General features: G+C 44.9%; 1 protein-coding gene across 3 annotated transcripts in view; it reads left to right on the plus strand.

Annotated features, from left to right (window-relative positions):
* Positions 1-5,419, plus strand: part of BCL6 (BCL6 transcription repressor) — a 52,466-nt gene extending 47,047 nt beyond the window's left edge. For all 3 annotated transcript variants that reach the window (XM_061413272.1, XM_061413260.1, XM_061413267.1), the window contains exons 8-10: positions 396-526; positions 644-781; positions 4,206-5,419. In XM_061413272.1, coding sequence (XP_061269256.1) covers positions 396-526; positions 644-781; positions 4,206-4,349 — 413 coding nt within the window. In that variant the 3' untranslated portion in view covers positions 4,350-5,419. The remainder of the gene's footprint in view (positions 1-395; positions 527-643; positions 782-4,205) is intronic.
* The last annotated feature ends 17,441 nt before the right edge of the window (positions 5,420-22,860 follow it).

The raw sequence follows: 22,860 nt of genomic DNA on the forward strand, positions 1-22,860 counted from the left end.
TACCCTAGCAGAGCCTTCCTGAGTCATCTCAACTCACCCCTCGGGTGCCAGAGAGGGAAACTGAGGCCCAGAAAAGGCGAGTAACATGTCCACATCCTGAAGTTAGATCATCCTGATGACAAAGCTGGTTCCTGGGACCTCAGTCCCTCCCTGACCCATGCCTGACATTGTCTCTCCTCCTCCACATCACCACCTGCTTCTTGACCCTGGTCATGGGTGAGGTGTGCTGATGTGTGTGTGAGAGAGGGGTGGCCGGCCTCTGACACCTCTCTCTGACCCCTTCCAAGGGAAGGAAAGCCGAAGTGGCATAAGGGTTAATTGCTTTGCAAACCAGGGCTCAGGGACTGTGGAAACTTTCTTTAATTATGGCTTTCCTGTTCTTCTCTCTGCAACAGGTGAGAAACCCTATCGTTGTAACATTTGCGGGGCCCAGTTCAACCGACCGGCCAACCTGAAAACCCACACCCGAATTCACTCTGGAGAGAAGCCCTACAAATGCGAAACGTGCGGAGCCAGATTTGTCCAGGTGAGCAGGGGGCGTGGGCCACGGACCCCAGCCAGTGTGCTGATAAGAGGCTCCAGGGGGTCTGAGCCCACCTCGACCGAGCCCCTCAGTTTGTTTGCTCTTCGCTCTTCCGTGCAGGTGGCCCACCTCCGTGCCCATGTGCTCATCCACACTGGCGAGAAGCCCTATCCCTGTGAAATCTGTGGCACCCGATTCCGGCACCTTCAGACTCTGAAGAGCCACCTGCGAATCCACACAGGAGAGAAACCTTACCATGTGCGTGAGCCCCTTGTGGCCACTGGCTGGCCTGGGAGGGGCAGGGAGGTGGGGTTGGGGCCACAGGGCTGTTCGCGTCAATCTCAGGCATGCAGTGGGAGGACCACTGAACTCTCATGGTCCTAAGACCAGATTTCACTCTGATTTTCAAAGACAGCCAGCTTGAGGTTGGCCTGAGTCTTAGTTTGTTGTTGTTGTGCTGTTGCTGAGTCATGTCCAGCTCTTTGTGACCCCATAGACTGAGGCGTGCCAGGCTTCCTTGTTCTTCACTATACCCCAGAGTTAGCTCAACTCATGTTCATTGAGTCAGTGATGCTATCTAACCATATCGTCCTCTGACGCCCCCTTCTCCTTTTGCTTTCAGTCTTTCCCAGCATCAGGGTCTTTTGCAGTGAGTAAGCTCTTCACACCAATCGGCCAAAGTATCAGAACTTCAGCTTCAGCATCAGTCTTAGTTTGCTCATCTTCAAAGTGAGGGTATTGGGCTAGGTAATCCAGGCCTTAAGAAAGAAGTCTGGACTGTGGTTACATAGACATCAGAGTCATTCATTCCGTCTACAAACACTTACTGAGTGCCTCCAGCTGTCCCTAAACTGGGCTAGATGTCTACTTCAGACGAGCTAAAGTGTTTGAAAAGGAGCAGTCACAGACTAGGAGGGGAACCAGAGAAATGTGGTGATACAAGGGAGAAAAAAACTAGAGAAAAGACAGTTGCAAATGACCAGAAGTAAGAGGCCATGATCAGGCCACTGGAATCACAGTGTTCTAGAGTGGAGTCTTGACTAACTATGGCTTATGGGTTAATTTTTGAAATCCCACAAGCTAATAATGGTTTTTATACTTTTACATAGCTAAAAATAACAATAATATGTTATGACATGCAAGTTATATAAAATTTAAATTTCAACGTCCATAAATAAGGTTTTGTTGGCACACAGCCAGGCTCACTTGTTGATGTATGTCTCCGGCTGCGTTCACGCTACAATGCAGAGCTGAGTAGTTATGTCAGAGAATGTCAGGCCCACCAAGTGTGAAATATTTACTGTCTGGCTCTTTACAGAAACAGCTTGCTGATCTCTGCTGTAAAGTGGAAAGATACTGGCCAGGGAGCTGAGATATCTGCATTCTTATTTGGACTTTGGCAATGACCCTTTTTAAGGCTGTGGGCAAACCCTAACCCTCTCACTGGGCCATAGTCTTCTTTGTCTATGAAATGGTGAGAATGAGGTAGATGAGCAGGTTTCCAACTGTGCTCTTTCAATCACTGAGGTTCTGAAACCCTGCAGGGCAGGACTGGAATGATATAGCAGCCTTTTTCCCTTTCCAGTTTCCATTTAATTTGAAGAAAAGAGTCCCATGTCCTACAAGTGTAGAAACTACTGTTATAGATGAGGCTGGCTTTGCTGAATTTATGACATCTCTATAGGTAGTGATGGACACAAGGACAAATAAAGGAATGGTTAACCCATATCAAAATGTTAACCTGAGAAGGTGGTTATTTACATTTACTTGTTTATCGCTCCTTGAGTGAATATCTTCTCACCTGATTTTGTTCTTGGGCGAATTAATTATCTTCTCAGTACCTTAATTTCCTCATCTGAGCCTGATAATGGTGCTTACTTCATACAGTTATGTTAAATTAATGGATTCCCGGAAGTGTTCAGAACAGTGCTTGCCGCATAGTAAGAGTCCAGAACGTATTTGCTGTTATAATTATTTGCTGGACATGTAGATACACAGGATATCAGAGTTGAGCGACCTTCAGAGTGTAGACTCAGTCCCTTGCAGAAAGGAAAGCCGAGGCTCGGAGAGACATGCCATGCTCAGGGCACATGGGAGTGGGTAGCACAGGTATGAGGGGCCCTTGTCTCCCAAGACTGGGGCTCTTTATACTCACTGCACACCTGCTTTATTTTTTTCTAAGTTTATTTCCATTTTTACTTTAAGACATATTCTCTATATGAATATATTTTATTACAGTTTTATTAGAGAATAGTTTTAGATTGGTAGAAAAGTTGCAAAGATAGCACTGAGATACCATATGTACACAATTTCCCCTGTTATTAAGTCTTATAACTAGGGTACATTAACCACAACTAATGAATCCATACTGGGTATGTTATTATTAACTAGAATCCATACTTTACTTTCTTAGTTTCTACTTGGGCTCCCCAGGTGGTGCTAGTGGTAAAGAATCCTCCTGCCGATGCAGGAAAGGCAAGTTCAATCCCTGGGTCGGGAAGATCCCCTGGAGGAGGGCATGGCAACCCACTCCAGTATTCTTGGCTGGAGAATCCCATGGACAGAGGAGCCTGGTGGACTATAGTCCACGGGGGTCACAAAGAGTCAGACACGACAGAAACAACTTAGCAGCAGCATCGGTTTTTGCCTAAAACATTTTTCTGTCTCAGGATTACATCAGGGTCCCACATTACATTTAGTCATCCACTTTATTTTTAAAGAACTTTTCCACTAAAATGATTATCACCCATTTTTGGAATCAAAACAAGAAACAGCTTTACTTGCTAATGCCTAGTTAGCTGATCTGAGATCTATGTGTGCATATGTGCTCAGTCACTTCAGTTGTGTCCCACTCCTTGTGACCCTGTGAACTGTAGCCTGCTAGGCTTCTCTGTCCTTGGGATTTTCCAGACAAGAAAACTGGAGTGGGTTGCCATGCCCACCTCCAGGGGATCTTCCTGACCCAGGGTTGAACCCAAGTCTCTTCCATTGGCAGGTGGATTCTTTACCACTAGTGCCATCTGGGAAGGCCTCTAAGATGCGTACACTAAGTTAAAGGAATATAACTGCCTTTTAAAAGCATATCTGAGATTTCCGGAATTTCCATTTGCAAAATTCAGACTGTTCTAATCCATTTGTCCAAATATATTCAGATGTATTGCATAATTGCCTAAGAGGTATATTCACAGGTACTGGGAAGATTACAAAGTTTAGTGAGAAGTAGTCACCAGTGTCAAAGCATTCTGCATCTGAGAAGGATGTTAATTTGGGGGATGCTAAGGCTTTTTGGCATTAAGTGGCAAGGCTGGAAATCTTACAGAGGTTAAAGGAAAGGAATTATTTTCACTTTAGAAAGATTCAGGAAAACTTTAAAAATTAGAAGAGTTTGCATCTGAACTGCATTTTTGGTTTAGACTTGAATTTGTTGAGTTAGAGCAGGGAAATGAATCTCAAGCAGGGGAAGAACATGACCAGGACTTTGGAAAGCAGGGAAGAGACATTTGCACAAAGTGTACTTGTCCCTTAGCAGAAGCCAGCATTCCTGTGGGCTCTCACCTGCCCACAGGAGGGAAGGGAAGAACTGCCCCATCCCTGGAAGGGAGAATCTCCTTCTCAAGGTCCTTGAGTAATGACACGTTTCCTGAGTGGAAGACTTAACAGTTTGCCTCTGGTTCTCCCCCAGTGTGAGAAGTGTAACCTGCATTTCCGTCACAAAAGTCAGCTCCGTCTTCACTTGCGCCAGAAGCACGGCGCCATCACCAACACCAAGGTGCAATATCGCGTGTCCGCCACTGACCTGCCCCCGGAGCTCCCCAAAGCCTGCTGAAGCATGGAGTGTTGATGCTTTCCATTCGAGCCCCTTTTCGGAATCTACCCAAAGGATACTGTAACACTTTACAATGTTCATCCCATGATGTAGTGCCTCTTTCATCCACTAGCGCAAATCCTAGCTGGCGGGGGCGGGGTGGGGGGAGGGGCGGGGGACGGGGCGCCAGGGCAGCTCCCCTTCCCCCACTGCCGTAAAACTTTAAGAAAATAATATTGCTTCTTCTCCTATGTGTACGGCGAACCATGTCAGCAAAAAGCAAAATCATTTTATATATCAAAGCGGGGGAAGTACGCAAAAGTTCTGACTTGACTTAGTCTGCAAAATGAGGAATGTATATGTTTTGTGGGATCAGATGTTTCTTTTGTATGTAAATGTGCATTCTTTTAAAAGAAGAGACTTCGGTATGTTATCAAAGAGAGGGCTTTAATTTTTTTAACCAAAGGTGAAGGAATATATGGCAGAGTTGTAAATATATAAATATATATATATAAAATAAATATATATAAACCTAAAAAAGATATATTAAAAATATAAAACTGCGTTAAAGGCTCGATTTTGTATCTGCAGGCAGACACGGATCTGAGAATCTTTATTGAGAAAGAGCACTTAAGAGACTATTTTAAGTATTGCATCTGTATAAGTAAGAAAATATTTTGTCTAAAATGCCTCAGTGTATTTGTATTTTTTTGCAAGTGAAGGTTTACAATTTACAAAGTGTGTATTAAAACAAACAAACAAAAAGAACAAAAAAAGCTGCGGAAGGAGAAAACGTGTAGTTTTGTTCTAGTTTTCGGTTTGTATATACCCGTACAACGTGTCCTACGGTGCCTTTTTTCATGGAAGTTTTCAACAGGGGACGACTGCGCCATCCCTTTTGGACGTGTAGGCAGACACAGGGACTTGGAGTTGTCACTAACTAAGCTCTCTTTGGGAATGTTTGTCTCATCACATTCTGCGTCATGCTTGTGTTATAACTACTCCGGAGACAGGGTTTGGCTGTGTCTAAACTGCATTACCGCGTTGTAAAATATAGCTGTACAAATACAAGAATAAAATGAAAAGTCAAATTGGTTTGTTCTGTATTTTTTTTCCTTGTGCTGGAGTCAGGACTTGAATGGGTCTGGTTCCCCAGCTCTTCACCTGGGTGGGCAGTGCTCATGGAGGGCAGGGAAAGACTGAGGCTGGGGTTTGCATCTGGTTGCTGGGCAGGGCCCACCTTCAGCTCTTGGAAGAAGGATGGACCGCAGATGCCAAATTCTGCTCATGTGGCGCCCAGGTCGGGGATTTTGAATGGACCTTTTGCTTCTTATCTCTGGCTGGTTCCCTCCTCTTTCTGTTTTTGTTTTTTTTTAAACTGTCTTCACTCACTTTATTTTTTCACTCAGAGCTCTAAGCTGAACTTCAAATGAATGACCTCAGTTCTAGCCCTTCTGACACCAATGTGTGGGTCCTTTCCTCCTCTGGGTCTTAGAGAGTTTGCTCATTCTGTGAAGTGAGAAGGCTCGTCTTGCCTTCTGGCTTCATAAACAGTTTCTCTTTCCTGGGGTCCAAGGACAGTATGGGAAGCCTCAGCTTCAACTCTTGCCTTCCTCACCCTTGGTGCCTTTGGAGGATTTTTGCTGTCTCCTAGGTGATGGATAGACATCTATAGACTCAGAAGCTTTATGAATCCCTATGAGCCAAGCCAAACCCCATCCCTGCAGAAGCGTTCTTTGCACCAAGAACTCTGTGGTGGAAGTCAGCCGCCTCTTCCTGAGTGACAACCACTACCCCTCTGAGTCCCTTTCTGACCCACCCCTGAGGGAATCGGATTAACTAGATTGTTTACGATTCCATGATTCACCCTGGCTTGCTTTGGTACCCGGTTTTATTTTACCTCAGACCCCCTCAGAAACCAAGTTTGACTGACAGGAACTAAGAATGGTGAGGACAAGTGTGGTCACGGCCGCCTGCCCAGAGGAGAAAGTCCTCACCGCCCCGTCCCGTTCCTGGGTGGCGGTGGCGGTAGTGGGGCGGGGACGCAAGGCAGAGCCTTCCCTGGGCCCTCAGGCCACTGTCTGGACGGTGGTGTCCCTTGGCAGTGCCTCTGCAGCAGGCTCCACACACGTGCTGGGAAGCCTGTGGGAGCTCACCCCCCAAAGCCCCTGAGAGAACCTCAGAAAGTCACATTGCCCCTCTGCCAGCCACATGGCCGGCCTTGCAGCTCAGGTTTCCTTTGAAGATGACTTTAAAGGACTCGCCAGCTCAAGGCCTCGGCTCACCCTGCTCTTTGAAAGGGGGGAAAATGATCCCTCTGCTCCCATAGACACTTGGCAGAAGAACTTACAAAACAGACAGCTTCAGGAATGACAATTCACAGGCCCAAGGGAGGCTGGCCCCAGGGCTGCTTGGCTCCCCAGGGGCCTCCGAGTTTGTTTACATATCATTACTGTTTAATAGAGAGAGAGGAGGCTGGGGCAGACAGTGTGGGTGGCATTCAAGTTCAAACAAAAGAGAAGATCAAAGAGTAACTGCAGCCAATTGACAATCAATAACAGGTAAAAGGCAGTTAAGCTGGGGCAGAGGGAAAACAGAATTTTTATTACCAAAGTGTGACTGGAGCACAACTTTCCACAAATGCATAACTTTTAAAACAGGGTGTCTGATGCTTTTCTCTTGGTTGTAGGGTTTTGAGAGGAAAAGTTGCTAAGGACAAGAGTAGTGGTTAGAATAAACTTAGGAGCCGGAAGGATGGAGGATGGTAAGGATCACCTCGCTGAAATCTGTCCTTGACTGAGGTGAAGAAACTAGGCTACCGTCACCCAGGGCACTGGAGCAGAGAGTGGAGGGCAGGCTCCTGCCTCTGACCCCGCCCGGAGGGAAAGAAGATCAGTCACAAATGTTCCCATTGCAGAAATGACAAAGCTGATGCAGGGACTTGTCCAGGGTCACACAGCTAAGATGTGGCCAACTAAACTGAGTTCATACAACTGCTTGTTGGTGGAAGTTCAATCACCTCTTTTTTGGGGAAAAATGAGCTATTTCCTTTGGAATATGGGTTCATTTGCCTCTCTGTGTCACTCAGAGTAGTATATCTATTAAACATGGTAATAACATCTGGCATTTGTGAGGCGCTTAGGATTTTCAAAGCACGTTGGTGTCAGCAATCACATTCTATCTCATAACTACTCCTCAGAGCAGAGGTGTAGCAGCAGTTCGAGAAGTTACAGTGGAAAACCAGGGGCCATAATAACACATCAAACTGCACCTGCACACAGAATTAAAAAAAAAAAAAAAAGAAACTGCTTTGTCCCAGCCCTGATGGAGGAGTCAGACCTTGGGCAGCCACATCTCATACCATGTGACCCACCTCCCTGATTTGTCTAACGACGGACACGGGACCCCAGGGCAAAGTGCTACCTGAGAGAGGCAATGATGAGTTGGGCCCTAGAATCTTGAGTTCTGGGGATTTACAGTGATATTTGGAGACAACCAGTCAGTCCAGTGTTTCTCCAGTTTCGGTGATTTGTAATCCACTTTCATGATTTTGCTATCTCATCATACCTTGAACATTTACGTACTGCTGCTGCTGCTGCTAAGTCGCTTCATTTGTGTCCGACTCTGTGCGACCTCAGAGATGGCAGCCCACCAGGCTCCCCCGTCCCTGGGATTCTCCAGGCAAGAACACTGGAGTGGGTTGCCATTTCCTTCTCCAATGCATGAAAGTGAAAAGTGAGAGTGAAGTTGCTCAGTCATGTCCGACTCTTCACGACCCTGTGGACTACAGCCTACCAGGCTCCTCCATCCATGGGATTTTCCAGGCAAGAGTACTGGAGTGGGGTGCCATTGCCTTCTCCAACATTTATGTACTAGTAGCATATTCAAAAGCAGAGACATTACTTTGCCAACAAAGGTTCGTCTAGTCAAGGCTATGGTTTTTCCTGTGGTCATGTATGGATGTGAGAGTTGGACTGTGAAGAAAGCTGAGAGCTGAAGAATTGATGCTTTTGAACTGTGGTGTTGGAGAAGACTCTTGAGAGTCCTTTGGACTGCAAGGAGATCCAACCAGTCCATTCTGAAGGAGATCAGCCCTGGGATTTCTTTGGAAGGAATGATGCTAAAGCTGAAACTCCAGTACTTTGGCCACCTCATGCGAAGAGTTGACTCATTGGAAAAGACTCTGATGATGGGAGGGACTGGGGGCAAGAGGAGAAGGGGACAACAGAGGATGAGATGGCTGGATGGCATCACTGACTCGATGGACGTGAGTCTGAGTGAAGTCCGGGAGTTGGTGATGGACAGGGAGGCCTGGCCTGCTGCGATTCATGGGGTCGCAAAGAGTTGGACATGACTGAGCTACTGATCTGATCTGATCTTTCTTTAAATCAACTCACTTTCAAGATATAGTTTTTCCAACATAAATGAAAATAAAGAGTCATCATTCATAATAAAAATGTCCACTCTGTGCCTTCTAGAAAGTGAAAGTGACGTCATTCAGTCGTGTCCGACTCTTTTCAACCCCATAGACTGTAGCCTACCAGGCTCCTCTGTCCATGGGATTTTCCAGGCAATAGTACTGGAGTGGGTTGCCATTTCCTTCTCCAGGGGATCTTCCCAACCCAGGGCTTGAACCAGGGTCTCCTGCATTGTAGACAGACACTTTACCATCTGAGCCACCAGGGAAGTCCTAGAAACTATACGTTCTATCAGAGGTATGTTTGGAAAACTCTAAGAGAATTGGGATACGGAAAGAAAAGGAAAGCGATGCAGAGAGAAGCTGATCCCCTGGGGAGAAGCTGGGTGTCATTAATGGCGCCACAATGAGATCCCTGGACAAGGATTTTAACTGGAATGCCCTGCCACCACCAGGTTGATTTCTAGAAGATTCCATCTCTTTTATAACCACTTCATAATAAGGTCTCTGCCTTTACTCCTATATCACCCATCACACTTGGCCTGGTTTGAGTGAGTCCCTGTTTCCTGGAACCAAAAGAGCACGGTTTACACATGTACCCAGGTTTGAGGTGTGTGCCATCAGGGAGACCATTCAGTACTCTCAGATTGGGTTCAGGGTTCTCAATAAGAGGCTAAGGAATGCTGTAATCCCTCCCATGTAAGACACAAAGCATGGTCTACCCAATGTACTGTAAACACATGGAAAGACCATGTTCCTCCAATCCCTCAAAGCAGTGGCAGGAGGCTTCTCAAAGGCATGCAGCTGCCAAGCCCTGGTGGGTACCGGCAACACAGTCTCCAGGGTCAGGCACCTTCACTGAAGGAGGAAAGGCTTTAGCATCACTAAGGAAATGGCCTTCTAGAAAGGCAGGAGCTGAAGCAGGAGGGTCTTGGAGTCTAGGAAGAGCACTCAATGGGGTTTGGAACCCACAGAGAACTATCTTAACCCTAAGCCCCTGGACAATGGAAACAGTGACAGGCTTTATGAACTCCAAATCACTGTGGAAGGTGACTGTAGCCATGAAATTAAAAGACACTTGCTCCTTGGAAGGAAAGTTATGACCAACCTAGATAGCATATTAAAAAGCAGAGACATTACTTTGCCAACAAAGGTCCGTCTAGTCAAGGCTATGGTTTTTCCAATAGTCATGTATGGATATGAGAGTTGGACTATAAAGAAAACTGAGCACAAAAGAATTGATGCTTTTGAACTGTGGTGTTGGAGAAGACTCTTGAGGGTCCCTTGGACTGCAAGGAGATCCAACCAGTCCATCCTAAAGGAAATCAGTCCTGAATATTCACTGGAAGGACTGATGCTGAAGCTGAAACTCCAATACTTTGGCTACCTGATACAAAGAACTGACTCCTTGGAAAAGACCCTGCTGCTGGAAAAGATTGAAGGCAGGAGGAGAAGGGGACAACAGAGGATGAGACGGCTGGATGGCATCATCGACTCGATGGATGCATGAATTTGAGTAAATTCTGGGAGTTGGCAATGGACAGGGAGGCGTGGCTTGCTACAGTCCATGGGGTCACAAAGAGTTGGACATGACTGAGAGACTGAACTGAACTGAAGCCCCTGGAGTCTTGCCCCATTATTAAATGATTCTGACTCGTAATCACAAGGGACTAACTTCTTTGTACCTCTAAGAGATGAGTTTCCTGGGTCCTTCCTCCTTTAGTACTTGCAACAGGCAGGTTGATTAAATAACAAGCATGCTTAGAATCAGAATCACAGAATAGCACGCCTGTATGGGCCTTAGCAATTAGGATCTTAGTCTGAAGAAAGAAGTAAAAATGTTAGTCACTCAGTTGTGTCTGACTCTTTGTGACCCCAAGGACTGTAACCCACCAGGCTTCTCTGTCTGTGGAATTTTCCAGGCAAGGACACGAGTGGATTGCCATTCCCTTCTCCAGGGGATCTTTCCAACCTGGGAAATGAACCCAGGACTTCTGCATTGCAGGCAGATTCTCTACTGTCTGAGCCACCAGGGAAGCTTGGGATTCTGGGCTGTGTGCATGCTAAGCCACTTCAGTCATGCCCAACTCTTTGAGACCCTATTGACTGAAGCCCTTCAGGCTCCTCTGTCCATGGGATTTTCCAGGCAAGAATACTGGAGTGGGTTGCCATGTCCTCCTCCAGGGGACCTTCTCAGGCCAGGGATCGAACCTGTGTCTCCTGCATTGACAGGTAGGTTCTTTACCACTATCACCACCTGGGAAGCCCAGATTTTAGTCTATGGGTGCCGAAACCAGGGGAAAGGCAACAAGCTTAAGATCACACCCAGAATTTTTAACAAAGAGGTCTGTCTCCTGACAGCCAGGTGGTTTGTAACATGGTCCCAGCCTCCAGGGAGTGTGCGGTCACTTGGAAAAACAAAACATGGACAAACATGGAAGTAAAATCACAAAGAAACACGAGACATGCCATTGTGGCTAAAAAAATGATGTTCCTGACTATTGGGAGGGGGGAGGGGTGTGGCTTTGAGGATTCCAAAATGCTAGAAATGGCAAGCTGCTCTTTAGGGCAGCACAGGGTAGCAGGCCTGTGGAGCTGGGGCTGGGTGGAAGCACTCCCGGGGCTGTGCAGTCCTCCTCTTTTCTGTGGGACTGCAGTGCCTCCTTCCGTCTGCGAAGATCTCTCCTCCCTGGTATCACCCATAGCAGCCATCTCTGGAGGTGGTTGGTTTCCTAGGGCTGCCTTAATAAAGCACCAAAAACTAAGTGGCTTGGACTCAGGAGTGGGTTGTTCTACAACTCTGAGAGCGAGGAGTTGGCAGGCTTGCTTCCTTTTGAGCTCAGTGAAAAGAAAGTGAAAGTCACTTAGTTGTGTCCTATTCTTTGCAACACTGTGGACTATACGGTCCATGGAATTCTCCAGGCCGGGACACTGGAGTGCGTAGCTGTTCCCTTCTCCAGGGGATCTTCCCAACTCAGGGATTGAACCCAGATCTCCTGCATTGCAGGCAGATTCTTTACCAGCTGAGCCACCAGGGAAGCCCAAGAATACTGCAGTGGGTAGCCTATCCCTTCTCCAGTGGATGTTCCTGACCCAGAAATGGAACCAGGGTCTCCTGCAGCTCAGTGAAGCAGGATCTTATTCCAGTCCTCTCCTTTTGCTTCCATTAGTTTACTGGAAACCCTTGTGACTCCTTGGCTTGTAGAAGCGTCACCTTGATCTCTGTCTTCATCTTCACTTGGCATTCTCCCCGTGTGTATGTGTGTGTATCTGTGTCCATATTTCCCTTTTTAATACAGACACCAATCAAATGGGAGTAGCACCCACCATACAGACTTCATCTTCACTAATTATATCTGCCAAGATCCTATTTCCAAATCAGGTCACATTTTGAGGTACTGGGGGTTAGGATTTCAACACAAGAACGGGGGTGCATACTTCAGTCCATGGGCCTCCCAAGTGGTGGTGGTGGTAAAGAACCCATCTGCCAAAGCAGGAGATGCAAGAGACATGGGTTTAATCCCTGGGTTGGGAAGATCCGCTGGAGAAGGAAATGGCAACCCACAGCACTATTCTTGCCTGGGAAATCCCATGGACAGAAGAGCCTGGTGGGCTACAGTGCATGGGGTCTCAAGTGTCAGGCATGACTGAGCGCACACAGCACAGTGGCAGCAATTCAGCACATGACAGGAATTATCTGTGGGAGGGGATGGTGAGACGCTCTCAGAAGCGGCAGCCCCCACACGTCTTCTTTACACTTTCTCTTTACTGTCTGAGGTGAAGGGAACTAAGGTTTTGAGGGACTTCTTGACTCTGGGCACAGGGCTTTGCTCGGTGGCCTCAGTCACGTCACAGCAAAGCACTGCAGAGGGTGGGGAGGGGCGTTTACTTGACCTCTCCCAGACAAGAGGTCACTTGTTAGGAGTCAGGCAGTACCTCTTCTCTTTTCCTTCTCACCACCTGTCTCTCTTATCGATGGCGGCCGTAGGGGAGGGAAGGAAGTGTGTCTCATCTCAGGAGAGCACAAGGAAACAAAGTCACTAAGCTCAGTGAGTAAGGACACTTCCAGTATGCAGAGGGGAGAAAGCTCTAGGAGTCACGGGAATCTCTGCAGAATAGGGATCTCTGAGAATATGTATTCAGATCGTTACAGGTTTGATAAAAGTCCCCTAATAGGAACAGGAGACTATTATAGTTAGTGGTATTTTGAAAAGTCCTGGAGAGTTTGTGCTGACCCTGGTGGTGACCTAATCCAGACCTCTGCCACAGTGAGCATGTAAAGGTACTGCTGCCCGCTGCCTGGTGAGAGGTAAGAATCTCGACTCTCATCCAGCACCTTCACCGTACATAGAAGGACGCCAAGTGACACTAAGCAAAGATTCTAGGAGGACTCAGACACACCTTTCCCAGTACCTACACCAGTATTCTTTTCAGTAAAATCACTGCCATGATTTTCTATTTCTAAACCTGAGTGCAGCCACTAAATGATTGTCTTCTTCCTATGTCTTCCTATATGGCATCACTTCTTCAGTGTGGCCGGAGGGGAGTGAAACTTGAGCCAAGATTTATAAAGAGGAGGAACTCAATTGGATTGAATGAAGGATTTTCACATAGATGTTTAAGGATGGGATGGGCTTTGAGGTGGCTTCTGGACTCACTTCTGAGGTGACGAAGCAGAAAATGCACAGTGAGGTGGCAGTAACTTTGACTTGCGTGGAGAGTTGAACTAAATCACTCTAAGATCCCGTTCAAGCTTGAGATTTTTCTAAGATCCCATCCCATTGAGAAACTGGTTCTGATCACAGAAAGAGTCAAGAGCATGGGTCTGTTTATGAATCTCAAAAGAGAAAAGAGCATGACCACATGAGTCTGGGGCTATTTTGTGTAGGATGAACAGCTTCTGTACCCCTAAACTGAGCTGCGTTCTAGGGGCTCCTCCTAGTCCCTGTGTCCCTCCTTTTTTCTTGGGGGTTCACACACAGCATTTCTTGAGAGTGGGACTATACCTCATCTCCCGCTATTCCTACCTGGAGCTCCCTATCTTTTAGTCTCATGGAGAAATGCATCGTTTTCCCAACATATCAGTCTTCAGTGTCCTTGTATATATCACAGCCTCTGCTTAGCATGTCTTTTTTTCTTCTTCTACTTTCCCTCACCCTGGGAACTCTTTAAAGACCATATATTCATGAATTTTCTCAGCCTGGAAAACCGTGAGCATCTGTATAGCTTTCTTGAATGGCAGACTGAAAGAGTGAGTATGTGATTAAGTGTTGCAATTGGTTTTTTAGCTCTTCTGGCACCCAGATTACGAGGCAGTTCTATTAGTGCAGTCTAGCAAATAGCCACAAGATGGCAGGGTAGACCAAGCCGTGAAGGCCACAGGGGCCACTGGTTCCAGAGAAAGACAGTGTAAATGAGTATCTCAGTGGCAAGTCTTGTTCACCTCTCTGCGACCTCATGGACTGTAGCCTGCCAGGTGCCTGTGTCCATGGAATTTTTCAGGCAGGAATACTGGAGCGGGTTGCCATTTCCTACTCCAGGGGATCTTCCCAGAGATCAAGAGATCTTCCCAGAGACAACCATGTCTCTTGGATCTCCTGCTTTGGCTGGTGGATTCTTTACCACTGTGCTACCTGGGAAGCCCCAAGATGTAAATGAGTCTGTGCAGTGTTTTTCTAATTGGCCTCTTATGCTTTGTGCTTCTTCCCTTTCTATGACCCTCCTTCCTCAGCAAAGTTATGCAACAGAATTGGCTGGTGGCCCGTGGGATGTGACTCGAGGTCCTTTGGCCCTCAAATCGCTCCTTCGGAGACCTACTTGGGAGTGTAAATTTCCACTCAGGAAGTCGTTCCTTTGAGTTTAGCTTTTGCAGTTCTTCTTGGAAAGGAGGGGGGCGGGTCATAGGAGATGACACTAATAAGAATAACTAACTTTAGAGATCACCAGGAGCTCTCATTTCCAAGAGCTCACTTAATCTTCAACGCCATCTTGCCAGTCAAGAAAGAATCCATTTGGCAGATGAAGAATCTGAGGCTCAGAAAGGAAAACACATGAAGAATAAGCGGTGGGCTGGGAGTGGAAACTTTGCCTTCCAGCTTGCGGTCGGTGGTTGCTCACGTAGACAGTACCTTTGTGCTGGGTGGTGAGGTAAAGATACATTCTGCATCATCGTGCTATCTTCATGTGCCCTAGTGCATGGCTTCTCGGTACAACACAGGCTCGGAAGACAGTTCAGGATCTCAGAACTAGAATTCTTTTCCATTTAAAATAAAAATTTTTAAGGAAGACGGAGAGGAAACGGAGAGGCATGGCATGGAACACGGCATGACACGGCAACAGCAGCCTAACGTCAGAGTGTGGCCCTGAACTCCGGGGCCTGGCGTCAGGGGTGGACTGGCTGCCCTACTGTGCCCTTTCCATGCGGAGGGCCTGGTGAGGCCCCATAAACTGTGCTCTCCTAGTCATATTCAGTGACCCCGGGTAGGGCTGTGTGTGTGTTGGTGTGGGTGTGACATCAGCCAATCCCTGCTGATGTGGACTTCACACAGTGCTATCCCAGGCAAACAAGCGCTATCCTTGGCCTTTACTCAAGGTCTTTGTTCTTGGTCAGGAAGCTTCTTCTGGTCTTCAGGTTCTGGCTCTAAATGCAAAGACAGTCCAGGATTGTCTCCCAAGCCTCTTCAAGAAACCATGACTCTGGCTTTTCCAGCCTATGTAACTGGGAGATGGGAGACAGCGGTGGGTAATTTCTCTCGCTGGGGGCATCCTGGGACTAGAATTCAGGCATCCAGACCCCAGAGTTCTAATTGCTGGAGGCTGGCCCCTTCTCATCTGCTGTTCCCAGTATTTTCTGCATCCAAGAGACCAACACTTACACACCCAGGCTTTGGGGCTTCCCTGCTCAAGCCTTCTTTTACTGTCACAGTTCAAGAGGGGCTTACAAAAACTCTACTTAACAGTTCCCATGGGGCTTCAAGTTCATACATAATTATAATTCATAACTGCTAAGGCATAATCTTTCTTTTAAAAATAACTTATTCCTATGTGTTTAATTTTGAAATTAATACCAGTGAAGTGCAGCAAAATTTGGAAAACAGTGATGACAATAATAATGATACTAAATAACATTTAATGAATATTCACAATGTTCTAGGATCATTAAAAAATTTTTTTTTACTTTTAAATGATTATAGATTAATGGTAAAGAATCTGCCTGCAATTTGGAAAACCTGGGTTTGATCCCTGGATTGGGAAGATCCCCTGGAGAAGGAAATGGCTACTCACTCCAGTATTCTTGCCTGGAGAACTCCATGGACAGAGGAGCCTGGTGGGCTACAGTCCATGGGGTCTCAGAGTCGGACATGACTGAGTGACTTTCACTTTCACTTCTAGGATCTTTAAAAAAAATTTTTTTAAATTTTTAAATAATTATAGATTCATAGGAAGTCACAAAAGTCGTACATAGAGGTCCTGTGTACCCGTCTTCCAGTTTCCCCCAGTGGTAAAGTATTATGTTTCTATAAAGGTGTTTGTCTCTCAGTTGTGTTGTGACCACATGGACTGTAGCCCACCAGCCTCCTCTGTCCATGGGATTCTCTGGGCAAGAATACTGGAGTGGGTAGCCATTCCCTTCTCCAGGGGATCTTTCTGACCTAGGGGCTGAATCTGGGTCTCCTGAATTGCAGGCAGATTCTTTACTGTCTGAGCCACCAGGCCTAATATCAAAGTCAGGACGGTGATTCAGTTGGTGTAACCATAGATCTTATTCATATCTTGCCAGTTTTACATGAATTGGTGCATGCACATGTGTGTGTGTGTGTGTGGATAGCCCTGTGCAATTTTATCTCCTGTATAGATTTATGGCCACCACAATCAAGACACACAACTGTGCCATCACCACAAAGCTCCCTCATGCTACTCCTTCAGTTATCCTCTTTCTCTCTTCATCCCTAATCCCTGACAACTACTATCTGTTCTCCATCTGTATAAATTCATCATTTTCAGAATGTTTCATAAATGGAACATACTAATAGTAATAAAATACAGTGAAATAGTAATAATAAATGCCAATTGTGGAGCATTCACTATGTGCCAGGGGCATTCACTATGTGCTTTTAGCTTTGTATAAGTATGAACTCATTGATCCTCTCAATACCATTGCAAAGTGTCCATTACTATCCCTACTTTATGGACATGGAAACAGATAATCACCCAATTTTATGCTGCCAGTAACAGGCAGAACTGAAATTAAATACAGATATGGCTCTAGAATTTGAGGTTTTAACTGTAATATTACACCATCTCTCAAAATATATTCAATACAAAATTTAAAAGCCTAAATACAGAAAAGTACAATAAAGAAAGGGCAACAGCAGCCTCAGAAAATGTCAAAGGTTTGGTACCATTACAGACTGCATTCTCTCAGAACAATGCAATTGAGTTAAAAATCAATAACAAAATGAGAATTGGAAAAATCCCATTTATCTGTAAAAAAAAAAAAATCAACAAAACCCTAAAACAATTCATGGGGCAGAGAAGAAGAGATGGCACTTATTCTAGCAAGAGGGCCACAGGTTCATGGATAGAATGTCATTGCAGTGAAGGTACGATTGTTTCCAGACCACAAAGGCAACTCTATGCTGCCTCAGGCTGAGTCTGGAAGGGCAGGGACTGTGTTTTGTTTACCCCAGTAGCCTCAGAGCTTCACTCTGCATTGACAGGGAGTCAATCAATAACTGTCTATTTATGAATTAAAAAATAGATCTCACGGTGGACAATATCTATAGTCCCTTGAATCCATAAGACAAAGCTGGAGGAAGCTACGCTACCAGAAGCAAAATCACACTGAAACACAGATAGACGTCGGTAGGAACAGTAAAATTAAGGACCGGACATCTGTATTAGGGTTTGTGAGAGCACTTTGCTTTTCATGGTGCCTCTAGACACTAAAATCTCATCAGTGAACAGAGCTGGGGGAGGTGAGCACTTCTGACATTTGGAAATAGAAGATAAGAATGAAAGTGATCGATCTGAGGTTATCACCAATTGAGATAAGTATACAGGTCTCTGTCTCCCCATGGAAAGGTTTATGCCAAGAGTAGACCCTTCACATTGCCAGAGACTATTTGCCTGAACTTTTAAGAATCCCGAAGTTGAAAACTCAAGAAATGTATACAAAAGCTTACTGCCTTTTACTGGAATCACAGATTGCCAAAGCCTGACCTCATGTCACAAATTAACCACTTTTTTTCAGCTTTTGATAGTCTATTTTTACACAGAGGCAGTATCGTAATGATGTCACAAGGTACGGTGTGGGCAGCAGCACGTGCGAGGCTCAAGGGAACGCTGCAGCTGAGGGGTTGATGGCTGGAGCCAGATGGGGTGCCTGAACACAGGCTCGGGAATAAGGCTCTGTGTTTCATCAGTCATTATATACCAAACTAGAAATATGTCAGTGCTATACAACACTTAAAACCGTTACACTCCCTTTTTAATTTAAACACGTTTTATAGTCAAATAAAGTAAAATTTTTACCAATAATAACTGGACAAAATAGTGAAGGGCAGGGAGAGGTAGGGACAAGAGAATGTACTTTGGCCTATTCTTTAATACATTGTTGTACTGCTTGACATTTTATAGTGAGTTTATTACTTTTAATAAATCTGGACCTAGGGACAAGCTTAAAGGATAAAATGTACATATTGATAAGCCAGATTGTTTGGGTCCAAATCTTGGAACTGTCACTGATTAACTAAGTGCATGAGTGCAAGCTCAGTCGCTACTGTCGTGTCCAGCTCTTGTGAGCCTACGGAGTAAAGCCCACCAGGCTCCTCTGCCCATGGGATTCTCCAAGCAAGAATACTGGAGTGGGTTGCCATGTCCTCCTCCAGGGGATCTTCCTAACCTAGGGATCGAACCTGCGTCTCCTGCATCTCCTGCATTTCAGGCTGATTCTTTACAGTTGAGCACTGGGGAAGCCCATTAACTAAGTGACTTCCAGTATATAACCTAGACTTCTGATACTTCAATTTCCTCATATGTAATATGGGGATAATAATTAGATTATCAACCTCATAGAATTCTTGTGTGTTTAAATTAATTAACATATGTAAAGTACTAAGAAAAACTCATGATGCAAAGTAAGCACTCTGTCACTATTAACTTTTACTATAATTAAGGCTAATCAGGATTTTCCTTCCAACTAGATTTTAAGGTGAAGAAATAATCTGCTTGTTTTCTTGTTTCATTGTTTCCTTAGCTGTTTCCTGATGTCTCAAGAACTGGTTTATGACTTCTGCTGTTTCTTATATCATATAAAGTCTCTTGGAAGAATGACTTGGACTCCCATATGAAAACTGAAGCTACCCATGAGTTTGGTGTTGTACTCTGACCAGTTTACATCAATAGGTTCCCTTGGACATTGAAGCCATTCTGGATTGAAGCTTAGAGTTCCCTCACCCTCTTGGATTTGACTTAATTGTGCAGAGAGCAACACAAATTAAATAATTATAATGTATTTTGCACCTTTGGCTACTTTATCATCACAGAACTTACTCTCCAGTATAAATTATTTTTCAAACTCTTTTTTCCCCATCCTTACTGGCATCAGTTCACATTAAGATTTTCTTGTCCTTCTATGCGTGATGTGTGCTCAATCATGTCTGATTCTTTGCAACCCCCAAAACTGTAACCCACCAGGCTCTTCTGTCCATGGGATTTCCCCAGCAAGAATACTTGGGTGAGTTGCCATTTCCTTCTCCAGGGGATCTTCTTGATCCAGGAATCAAATCCACATCTCCTGAGACTCCTGCTTTGGCACGTGCATTTTTACCATTGAGCCACCTGGGAAGCTTTCCTGTCCTTCTATATTATCTTTTAAAAACTAAGTAGTGGACATTTCTCTCCTTCTGACATGGCCCACACTGTGTCTGTGGAGTGTGTTTCTTTCTAAATAAATCTACTCCTTACCTATCACTTTGTCTCTCACTGAATTTTTTCTGTGATGAGACATCAAGAACCTGAGCTTCATAAAGTCCTGAGACCACACACCCTAACACCACACAAAAATAAGCTCAAAATGGATTAAAGATCCAAATGTAAGGCCAAACACTGTAAAACTCTTAGAAGAAAACAGGCAGAGCACTCTGACATAAATCGCAACAAGACTTTTAAATCCACCTCCTGAAGTAATGAAAAAAAAAAGAAAACAAATGGGCCCTAATTAAACTTAAAACCTTTCACACAGCAAAGGAAACCATAAACAAAATGAAAACACAACCCTCCAGAATAAGAGAAAATATTTGCAAATGAAGTAACTAACAAGGGATTAATCTCCAAAATATACAAACAGCTCATGTAGCTCAATATAAAAGAACAATCAGAAAATGTTCAGAATATCTAAATAGACATCATATGTCATTTCTCCAAAAATAACATATGATGGTTAAAAAGTACACCATCACTAATTATTAGGAAAATGCAAATCAGAACTATAATAAGGTATCACAGCACACCGATCAGAATGGCCATCATCAAAAACTCTACAAACAATAAATGGTGCAGAGGATGTGCAGAGAAGGGAACCCTCCTCCACTGTTGGTGGGAATGTAAACTAATACAGCCACTATGGAGAACAATATAGAGGTTCCTTAAAAAACTAAAAATAGAACTACCATATGATCCAGCAATCCCACTCCTAGGCATATATCAGAAGAAAGCCATAATTTGAAAAGACACATGCACACCAAGACATGGAAATAGTCTAGATGTCCGTCGTGGCAGAGGAATGAATAAAGAAGATGTATATACAATGAAATACTATTCAGCCATAAAAAAGAATGAAATTTTGCCATTTACAGCAACATGGATGGACCTAAAGACCTAAATACTGAATGAAGTAAGTCATACAGAGAAAGAGAAATATCATGATATTGCTTATATGCAGAATCTAAAAAAAGAAATAGAGTTACAGATGTAAAAAATAACCTAACGAACCCTGTAAGTCTCAATAGTTGGTTCAGATCAGTAATGGCAGTCTTTGGAAATGCTACTAAAAGAGGTATTTCTTTCTAAACCTATTGTCAACTTTATTAGTTATGTTATGTTAATAAGGAAGTATAAGTTTACCTCCCCCACAAAAGATCCTGATGTGTTTCATGCTGTTCAGTTTACATGTAAGAGATAGAAAATTTAAAAATTGTCATTTTCCCCCCTCTAGAGGTTACAGTTGGAATAAAACTGAAGTCAAAGTGAAACAAAGAAAATAAACTTACAATTAACAGTGGGTAAGGCAGGAGGGATAAGTTGGAAGAATCAGATTGACATATACATACTACTATGTCTAAAATGACAACTAGTAAGAATCTATGGCGTAGCACAGGGAACTCTACTCAATACTCTGTAATGGCCTAGAAGAGAAAGGACTCTAAAAGAGAGTGGATATATGTAAATGTGTAACAGATTCACTTTGCTGTACACCTGAAACTAACATAATATTGTAGATCAACTCTACTCCAATAAACATTTTTTTAAAAATATGGCCACCCTGCAGAGTGAAACTGCCAGTGTGTGATGTGGCCACAGCTGCATTAGTGAGCTCTTACACTGGCTCCAACCCTGTGCTCTTTGCAGACAAGTGAGGTTGCAATTGTGAGGTGTAATTTGGTTGTATCACAAGCTATTTCTTCTTGAGAGAAAACAGGACTGTGATACAGAAGGATGACTTATATTGACTTCTGCTTAGAGTGCTCCCACTCAAATTAAGTCTCATTCTAGGCCTAAGGGGATTGCATCATTTGAGTAAAAGCAAGCAAGTGAACCCTGACAATCCTGCCGTCTATCTTTTTGTTTTTTATTCATTGTCATTTGTTCTGAGTACAATGACATAGTATATTCAAGAGAGTAACTCCTGGCACATGGCTCTGGGCTGGGCCATGGGCTCCTCAACTCATTCAGTGCCCAGGATTCCCGGGAACTCCCGGCCTGCCTGCCTGGTAACTGACTGTTAAGAGCACCTCCTTCGAGGAGCGAGCTGCCCAGTCCTGAGCCCAGGAATTTCCTTGGCCAAATCATTTCCATTTCTGGGCAGAAGCTGTTTTAATTCAGCGTCACGAGATTTCAGGTAAGAGATGAGGAGCTCAATGAGGAAATCAGATATTTAAAAATAAAGAGTAGCTTCCCACCCCCTAGCCCCCCACAAAAAAATAAAGGGTCTCTCTAGTGCTCTCAGTCAAGGTCTCTAAGTCACAGTTTTGTCTTTCTGAGGTCTTCAGCACACAGCTGGTAGAGGACACGTCCCTCTCTGAGAGGCGTTCCAATGGTGTTTCCCATGACCCTACCTGAGGTGAACAGCACTCAGGGCAAAGACCCAAGTCTGGAGTTCAACACTGAAAGCTTTCTTTCTGGCTCCTTTTAGTTCTGCATGCTCTTCACTCTGTGATCCAATTTCCTGGTTGAAGAACCGAAGGATGACTATAGCCAGTGTACATGTGTGCTAAGTCGCTTCAGTTGTGTCTGACTCTTTGCAACCCTATGAACTGTAGCCCACCAGGCTCCGCTGTCCATGGGATTCTCCAGACAAGAATACTGGAGTGGGTTGCCATGCCCTCCTCCAAGGGATCTTCCTGACCCAGGGATCGAACCTGCATCTCTTATGTTTCCTGCATTGACAGGTGGGTTCTTTACCACTAGTTCCACTTGGGAAGCCCAGACTATAGCTGGAAAAGCCCTTCTATCACAGCCTGCCCTGTGAGGTGAGAAGACTGAGCTCCACTGTGGGAAATGACAGAATTCTAAGACCATGCAGACCTTGGGGCAGAGCTGGAGTCAGCTGCCAAGTCGCCTTATCTTTTCCCTGCTGAGGCTGCCTCTCTCCAGCAACGGTGCCTTCGTTTGGATTATGCAAATATGGGGCCAAGTTCCCTGCTAGTCTCAAAAGTATTTAAATTGGGCATCAGGGAGCTGTGGGTACTCTATTGCCTGCCTCTTTCAGCAGCAGCAGAGGCAGCAGTAGCCATCAGCACAGAACCAGCTTGCTCCCCTAGCAGCTGCCTGGGATTAGGAACCGAATACAAGCTCAACAATTCTATGAATTTCTGAATTTACAATGTTATCACC

Source organism: Bos javanicus, chromosome 1 (assembly GCF_032452875.1).
Source record: "Bos javanicus breed banteng chromosome 1, ARS-OSU_banteng_1.0, whole genome shotgun sequence".
NCBI lineage: Eukaryota > Metazoa > Chordata > Mammalia > Artiodactyla > Bovidae > Bos > Bos javanicus.